We start from the raw sequence: 9,018 nt of genomic DNA on the forward strand, positions 1-9,018 counted from the left end.
CTTCTCGAGGACCTGCGCTGTCCTCTGCCTCACCTCCTCTGAGCTCAACCCAAAGGCAAGGTGACCAAATTCATCTCCGACCAGCCCATCCATTATCTTGTCAACACAGTCAGCTCACCACCTTAGTTTGCTCTTCTCCCAGAAGACTCGCCCTAATGAAATACGCAATAATCACCGCACTCATCTCGTCATGCTCAAGGTAATTAATATATTTAGAGGGCGATGGCTAACTCTTAATTAAATTATGCCTTCCTCTAATGAGACCTTGACTGGGACTAAATTTATGACCACTATCTGCTTTATCAAGTGCTCTGCACGCAACAAAGATTTGTCATTTTCTCCCAAATCACAGCCAGATTACACACAATGGTACTCATGATTTATATGTCAATTTATGCTTGTTTGTTTCTTTATTTAAGGTTTAATAAATTACCTCTTATAATTACCTAACCTAGTTTTGGCTGCTTAAAAGCCCCAATTTCTGCAATTAATGCTTCGCGCCGTATCGCTGTTACATATTCATTTTGGAGGAGAATACAGATAACAACTCTGTGGCATTAATCATATTACAAAATTGGGTGTATTTAATTAATTAAAGTTGCACTGCAAATTAATTGCGCATTCTCACAATATTATCTTAAACTAATGAAGGCTTGACAAAGAGACTGTTTCATTTTTTAAAAAGAGGCTAGATTAGTGGGATCTCAATTATGGCTAAAACAAAAGAGGGCCGCTTGCTTGGGCATGGCGCAAAGCAAAAAGTGGCGATTCAGCACTTTCTTCCAAACAAAAAACGGAGAAAGTTTCCATTGTTTTTGGAAAAACTGAACATGGCAATGATTCAAAAGATACATGGAAAATAATGAGGGCTGTAATTAGCCAGTCAGGCAATAACAGTATTTAAAATGATCATCATATAGAGGTGCTTGATAATGCCATTCACAGGCAGCAGGCATCTGCTTGCTGACAGAATATCATAACTTTAATGCTGGTGAGGAAAAGAAAAAAAAGCATCCAGAGGCCTAATTTAAACTGCGTTCTCTTTTGTTGCAGCATTATTCAGAGTGCATCTCGCTCTGAAAACGACTGCGTGGCGAACCCCTTGAAAACCAGCAAATGAGATGTAATATGATGTCTCTATAGGATAAATGAAGATTGCGCAGATTAGAGGTTCAAGTGTGAGCCAAGCTTTAGCTGAGGAAGTTCAGGCAGCGAGACTTTGTTCCTGAGCAAACACAGGAGCCATCATGTTGCGCGCTCGATGGCTTAATCCAGCCTCACCCAGTGGCTCAGAAGCAAAACCATATTTATTGAAATTTTCTGCTTAATTTAAACTGAATTGAAATTAGCTTTCAATGGGTAAGAGCTTATAATTCACCCTAATTTTATTTTTCATTTAACGCGTCATATACCAAATGTTTTAATATGAGTGTTTCTCCTAATCTGCTAAGTAAACGTAAAGAGCCTTTGTCTAAGAAATGACTTCAAGGAGCTAATAATGATTGTGTATTCATTTAAAAATGCTTCCACCGATGTCCTCTGCTGTGATATAATTTCATTTGAGCCTCATTAGTCAATAACCACGGGGAAAAATGCTCGTGTCAATTATGGGAACTCCAAGGGTCAGTGAGTATATGAATTTTTAACTGCACACTGCTGCACAAGATTATATTAAGTGGCCTTGTAACAATGATTAACCCCGGCCGTGTATGTGTGTGTGTGTGTGTGTGTGTGTGTGTGTGTGCTGCTGAGCAATTCTGCATGCGCTCATGTGTCGAGCATACTTGATCAAATACGTTTGAAATGTGCATCCCGAAATGATAAGCAGCTACAAGCCCCCAAAGAGGTGATGAAGTGAAAAACTATTCCCCTGGCTAAGTGAGATGGAGCAGAGTGTTGGGTGGTCACGCCTTGTCTGCTCATGACAGTGGCGGGTTAAAGAGATTACACTGGGTCTGTGTCAGCAGCCTTGGCCTTGCTCACACAAGAACATAATGAGGAAGGACATGCTTGGCCTGCCGGGGAGAAAAAGAGGCGAAAGTTTGAAGCATTCTTCGCAGGCAGCTACAGGAGGAAAAACAGCTTTTTGCATGTTGTTTTACAAGCCAAGGTCAATAAGTAAGTTACATTCCACAGAGCTGAACAAGGTGGCGGACACATCACTTCAGGGCTTCACCCCCCCCCCCCCCCCCCAACCCCACAACGAAAACACAAACCACACAGCGGAGGCAAGAATGCTGCGTTCTCCATTAGCCCTCCTCACAGACTTGCAACACTCCACTAAAGCTCTCCTGAAAATCGATGCATCTGTCCTCTGATTGTTTGTTGTGCTTCTTTTTTTTTTTTTTTTTTTTTTGAAGGTTTGAGTGACAGTCCCTCCACCTCATGGCTGAACTTGTACTGATGGGCCCACAGTGAGAGATGATCGCCAGGCTGCATCCCAACATGTAGGTGAGTTTTCTAATCTGCCTGCTTCATGTGTTTCTCCCTCTCGTGATGACTTAAGCTCCATACGCAGCCTCTCTGTGGTGAAACAGTCGAGGAAAAGTGATGACATGGAGCAGCACTTAAGAAAATCACTTTGTTTTCCCTCAAAGACCAGGCCTCCATTTACCTTTATTTACTCTGTGTCCCGATGCACACACAGTAGACTTAGACATACAAGAGTCTAAACACCATCTTCAGCAAATCTGCATATTTATTTAAAGGTTTTGGCCATCCTTTTTAATGGTTTAAATTTCACACATATCACTCAGCATATTAAAATGAAGCTTAATTAGATAGAAAAATCCTCAGGTCTTTATTTTAGATTTTTTTTTTTCTTTTTTTGGGGCTATTTTAATTGATATTTGCTTCTCAAAGAGAGTTTGTAGTTTTTGAGCACAAGTTTTCAATCAAACAGGATTTTATGCAGCAGCAGGGTGCAAAAAAAGTCTCTTATTATTATTTTATGATACAAAGCTTTTATTTTCATAAACCAATATCACATGTGAAATTCCTTAATGATCTGCCATGTAGAGCCTCTGAGATGGTATCAGTATGTAATATAAATTGGGTTTTGTTTGGGGTTTATGATACCTGTTGCAGGACTAGCTTATAAAATCAATGTCAAATTTTCCAAAACAGCATCCAAGAATAAAATACATCTAAAGGCCTTAAGATTTTTTTTATCAGCTTTATTAAGAATTTCCTGGCATAAATTAATGAGAAGAGTGTTTGTAAAATTGTGTTAATATCACCCCAAATGATTTAAAACAAAATCTGACAGAGTCAGATGATAAATGTCTCCTCAGCCATGACTCTGCATTACACACAGACATTAAACATTTTAAGCTATTTTTGTTAAGTATTTTTTGTCTCTTATTGGGTCAAATAAGTCAAATTACCATCAGGAATACTAGCCCCGCTTTGTGGAATAAAGAGGTGATAAAAGCGTCACTTTTATTCCTTTAAATGACCCGTGAATATTATTTTACCTGTGTTGAACTGGGAGGACGCAACCATTCACGCCGACACAATAGGAACAGCAGACCGTGCGTAAATTGCATCTTCATTTGCATTCCTGGTCCAAAAATCATGCAAATCTTAATGAGACAGTCTCCATTGTGGCTGTAATTGAAAACCCATTCTTTGTTAATTACTGTTACTCAAAGGCCTTGTCCGCAGTCACTGGGCTGAAACAAAAAAAGTTATTGATTCTGGAGGTCGTGGGGTTTAAAATGGACACGTAAAATAATGTTGTTTATTGTGGGATGAGATGCGACTTTCGATTATGAAAAAAAAAATCTTCATCCTATTCGGGAAGGATCAAAAATAAGAAAAAGAAAATATCTGTATACGCAGGCTATAACGGTAAAAGGGCAATAAAAAGGCAATAAATTACAAGCTATTATCAGTTACTTATTTGCAGCTGAATGGCAGACATGCAGCTCCTGTGTCTCCGCGTATAATATTAAAGTTGGGCGCATTTTGTCCGTCATTAATTCAGATTGTCTGACCATAAAGCTCCATTGACAGCCGAGCAAAGGATACGGGCATGCAGAGAACTCGACTCGTTTTCAAAGATGGGATTAATGTGGTTTTGTGTCGACCTGAATAGATTTAATTCCCTTAAAGCTTTTTGCAAATATAACTTAACATTTTTTTTGTTTACATTCTAGGCCCAGAGGCCACAATTCGACCTTTCATTCAACAAAAAACTTCAATTTCTTGTCAAAATTAGCCACTTGATTTAGTGCTGTGTCAACATAAATGTGAAATTTAAACTAAATATGTGTCTATAATTATCAGATATATTTTATTGTAACGAAAACTGCTCAAATGCACGAGATTTCTCCTGAAAAATCGATGCTTTCTGAGGAAACGCGTGCACAATTCATCCATTTTTTAACAAACATTAAATGATCTATCGAGCTGCATGCAGGTTACATCCTCCCATTAGGACATCCACATATTTCCCAACATTCAACAGTGGGATCCTGCAGCCGCGCGCCCTCAGAGCCCCTTTGGGCTGTCAGGCTTGTTGAGTCTGAATCAGAGCAGACTATGCTGGTGGTCCTTCCCTTCCTTAATTAGGAAATTAGCTGCACAGAGGCCCTCATTACCAAACTCCGGGTTACTCCTGGTGTTTTTTTCCCCTCTTTCTCTTTATCTCTCTCTCTCTCTGCTACCGGTCAATTTCCATAAGAAGATTACAAGCGGATCAGTATTGAGATCTGCCCAGATAAACAAATAACTGGTCCCTGAGAATAGATGGCTGCTAATTGGACGTTAGTTTTATTGCACTTGCTCTGTTTGTGACGCCCCATTGAACGCGAAAATTAAATTCATGAAGTGATGTCTCTTTTCAGCTGATTTACTACAACTATATATGGCTGAAGGACTATAGGCTCTCTGTGAGAAAATGATTTTCCTTTACATATGTAGTCTCATATAAAAGTCATATTTTTCTTTAAGGATGTTTTGAGTAGTGTGACTTTCATTATTTTTATATGGCTGCAAAAAAATCTATATTGAAAAGCACTCATATTTTCACTTTTTTATTTTGGAAAAACTTTCATTCATTATAGGGAGAACACAAAAGCAATAATGGCAGATGTTTCATTGATAATTTAACAGAAGCAGGTCATTGGGCCCTTAAAAAAGAGCTGATCTTGGGTCTGTGTGTTTTCAACTATAATAGGCAATATTTCCAAACACACTGTTGTATTTTTATTTGTAATATTTCATCTTATCCACACAACGATGATTGCATAAATTAAAAAAAAAAAAAAGGCTGTACGCTCATGCCCTGTCTCTATAATAAAACGCATGAAGCTATACTTTTCAGATTCTGGAGCTCCGGGAGGTGAAACGCTCTAAAATGCGCATCCCCTCCTCCCGCTCCCTGCAGAGCTCCTGTAAATACCGAGGTGTTAATAGTGGTTTTCGATGGGCGATCTGCTCGTCATCATTAGCAGGTGTGAGCGCCGTCCTGTTGGGCAGATCGGTTTCAGCGGCGTTTCAGGTCATTTGTAAGGAGACACATGCAAATGAAAGGCCACTCCACGGTAATCATTTTAATAAGCATTAACACCGCCGAGAGAAAACAAGTCAGCAAACACAAGCTGACACGCACATAACAGAGTGAGGTGTGTGTGTGTGTGTGTGTGTGTGTGTGTGTGTGTGTGTGTGTGTGTGTGTGTGTGTGTATGTGTATGTGTGTGTCCCAAAGTAAACTTTTCCCTCTGGGATTTCAGAGATAGCCCGTCCCCTCCACAAGAGGTCGTTGATGTATTAAAGTTTTGTATCGTGGGCACCTTAACGCTGCAGAGACAGACACATTACCGAGCCACTCATTTCATCTGAAACTGAGTGTTACTGTTTTACTTTCATGTCAACGCAGTCGATGCAGTTTAATTTAAAAAAAGTGCTTTTTAATTGTTTATTTAAAAATATATTTTATTTAAATGAATGGAGTCGTCAGCCTGTTCTGTTTTATTTCACCACATTGACACTTGGAGAATATTCCTCCACCAGAGTTTATTTATGAAATGATTTCTGCTCCACGGCAGGTTACTTTTTAAGTTGTTTAAAGGAAATACATTCAGATCTCTTGAAAAAAAAATACAAATCCAAGAATGTGTTCCGAAAATGCTGTCATGAAACATTTTACGGGCATTTGTAGTTGTTTTTTTACAGTATTGAAATTCCCTAAATAAGACTTAGATTTTACGTTTTTCTTTTAAATGTTGGGAATCTATTTTGTGAACTTGTGATTGAAGCAACAAAAGCGTGTTTGACGATTTAAAGATGAAAAAGGGCACATTTTATTTCAATATTCCACTTTTCAGTTTAAGTATTTGCGCTCATTTTAAGTGGGTTTCGGCCTGTTGGGATTCGCCTCTGCAATTAATTTATTGACAGTGATCCCTTAAGACTTTTACTCCCTGCAGCACAAATACTGCACATACTCTTTTATGTTTATCACATAAGGTATAGCGTACAGTATTCTACAGTCTTTAAAACTTTGTTTGCACCTTTGACTTTTGCAATTTTATTCATCTGAGTTCCAAATGTAGAAAAAAGGAGCTTACAAAATAAACTATTTTCACATGTAATTACTTCCAAAAACTCCTGTTTAACGACAGAAATAAATCTGCTGCATTTTCCGTTAACTTCTCACATGATAAAGGTTGTAAATCTCAAACATTTGCGCTCAGGTTGTTGAGCTGCGCTGCTGTTTTAAAACTTTACCTCTCCCTCCTCCTCCTCTAACCAAAACACGGCGCTGCGCGCTCCGGTTGGTTACGCGCTTGATACGGGAGCTGCGCGCTGATTGGTCGCCTGTCCCTCATTGTCATGCTGTCAATCCACATCACATGGTCCGGCCACTAGGCCTATTAACAGATGAGCTTGGCGAACAAGTTTACAGACTTCTGTTTCAGAGCCGTGGGGGACAGAGCAGCTTTGAGCGGAGAGAAACCAGAAGCACCTGCAGACACATTTGCCTCTTTGGGCACAACTTTTTTTTCCATCTTCTTATGAGACTGGTCAGTACCTCTACCTCTTTGACTTTTGGCGCTGTTTTGTGAACTTTTTATGTGCCTGTGAGTGAACACTAAAAGCCGCCTGAATGTATAACATGATGGAAACCGAGCTCAAGACCCCGCTCCCGCAGTCCAACTCGGGCTCGGCGCCGGGCGCTAAAAACAACAGTGCCAGCGACCAGGAGCGGGTGAAGCGGCCGATGAACGCCTTCATGGTGTGGTCCCGGGGACAGCGGAGGAAGATGGCTCAAGAAAATCCCAAAATGCACAACTCTGAAATCAGCAAGCGGCTCGGTGCTGACTGGAAACTTCTGACCGACGCTGAAAAGAGACCATTCATCGACGAGGCCAAGCGTCTACGCGCAATGCACATGAAGGAGCATCCGGATTATAAATACCGTCCCCGCAGAAAGACCAAGACCTTGCTCAAGAAAGACAAGTATTCTTTGCCGGGGGGACTGTTGGCGCCAGGAGCCAACGCCGTCAACAACTCGGTGTCGGTGGGGCAGCGGATGGACGGTTACGCGCACATGAACGGGTGGACAAACAGTGCGTACTCCCTCATGCAGGACCAGTTGGCCTACCCTCAGCATCACAGCATGAACAGCCCCCAGATCCAGCAGATGCACCGATACGAGATGGCAGGGCTCCAGTACCCGATGATGTCCTCGGCGCAGACTTACATGAATGCGGCGTCCACGTACAGCATGTCTCCAGCGTATACGCAGCAGACCAGCAGCGCCATGGGACTCAGCTCCATGGCGTCCGTGTGCAAGACCGAGCCGAGCTCACCACCGCCGGCCATCACGTCCCACTCTCAGCGGGCGTGTTTGGGGGACCTGAGGGATATGATAAGCATGTATCTGCCTCCCGGCGGGGACAGCGCAGAACATTCCTCCCTGCAGAGCAGCCGGTTACACAGCGTCCATCCGCACTATCAGAGCGCAGGGACTGGCGTCAATGGGACGCTACCTCTCACCCACATCTGAGAGGAAGAAAAAGACTTCAAACTCTTAAAAAAAAGTACTTCGGATACTTGAACTTTTTTTTGGTTGCTAAAGAAACAACGTTCAACAGTTTTGTTCAAAAAACAATTTTATCTCAATATCTCTTTGAGTTGTCCATTTTTTAAAATGAATTTGAAATGGACTGAACGTTGAGCCCATCAGAGTTAATTGCATTGCAAAGAGGCTTTTTATCACAAGTATAAGCAATCAACTTATGTAGAAGAATTGGACTTCTATATTTTAATTAATGCCATATTTTCTCTCTATGAAAAGGCATGTGGCCTCATTAAGAGAGGCTGGTGTATTTCAGAAAAGCTGGATGGAAAAGTTGGTTCATAAATGTTTACACTTAATTTGTAGAATGTCAGTTGTCTCGACTGTGTCCAAATTCCCACCCCCAAGCCTCCCATTACCCCTAGGTTAAAATGAAATGTTAAGACTGTGCGGGTCGCAACGCAAGTTTTATTTATAGTAAGATTTTTTTTCTTTAGCTTGTGAACCCGATGTTTTGTCACGTGAAAAAAATGTTCAGACTCTTGTTTTTTGTAAAATGTTATTTTCTGTGATGGTTTTGACAGTGTCATGTTTACTCATTATCCTGAACGGAAAGGTTTATTTAAACTGACGTTTCTACATATTTTAAGACCATCCTCTATTCTTAAATGCTGAATAAATTTGTACGAAACATGATTCGTGACTCTGTCTTTTGTGTGTAATGTGAGGCTTGGAAATACGACTTTAAAATATTTCTGGTGTACAGAAAAGTGATTATTTCACTGGTGTGCAGATTTTCAAACACACTGAACGACAATCTGATATTTTTCACAATGATAACCTTGTAAAGATCAAACCGCAGATTTTGAGTGGATATCCAAAATATTCAGTCATTGAGAATCTACATTTTTAACATGTTTGCTTGAAAGTTGTTGTTTTTTTTAACAGGAAAATACAGGCACAGTAATATTTCCACTTTGGTAGCAGAT

At 40.5% G+C, this 9,018-nt stretch overlaps 1 protein-coding gene across 1 annotated transcript; it reads left to right on the forward strand.

The window, feature by feature from the left end:
- The first annotated feature begins 6,900 nt into the window (after positions 1-6,900).
- On the forward strand, positions 6,901-8,383 carry sox3 (SRY-box transcription factor 3). Its single transcript, XM_042493604.1, has one exon. It carries the CDS (start codon positions 7,115-7,117, stop codon positions 8,015-8,017), a length of 903 nt encoding a protein of 300 aa, XP_042349538.1. The 5' UTR covers positions 6,901-7,114; the 3' UTR covers positions 8,018-8,383.
- The last annotated feature ends 635 nt before the right edge of the window (positions 8,384-9,018 follow it).

The sequence above is a fragment of the Plectropomus leopardus genome, chromosome 9 (genome assembly GCF_008729295.1).
Source record: "Plectropomus leopardus isolate mb chromosome 9, YSFRI_Pleo_2.0, whole genome shotgun sequence".
NCBI lineage: Eukaryota > Metazoa > Chordata > Actinopteri > Perciformes > Serranidae > Plectropomus > Plectropomus leopardus.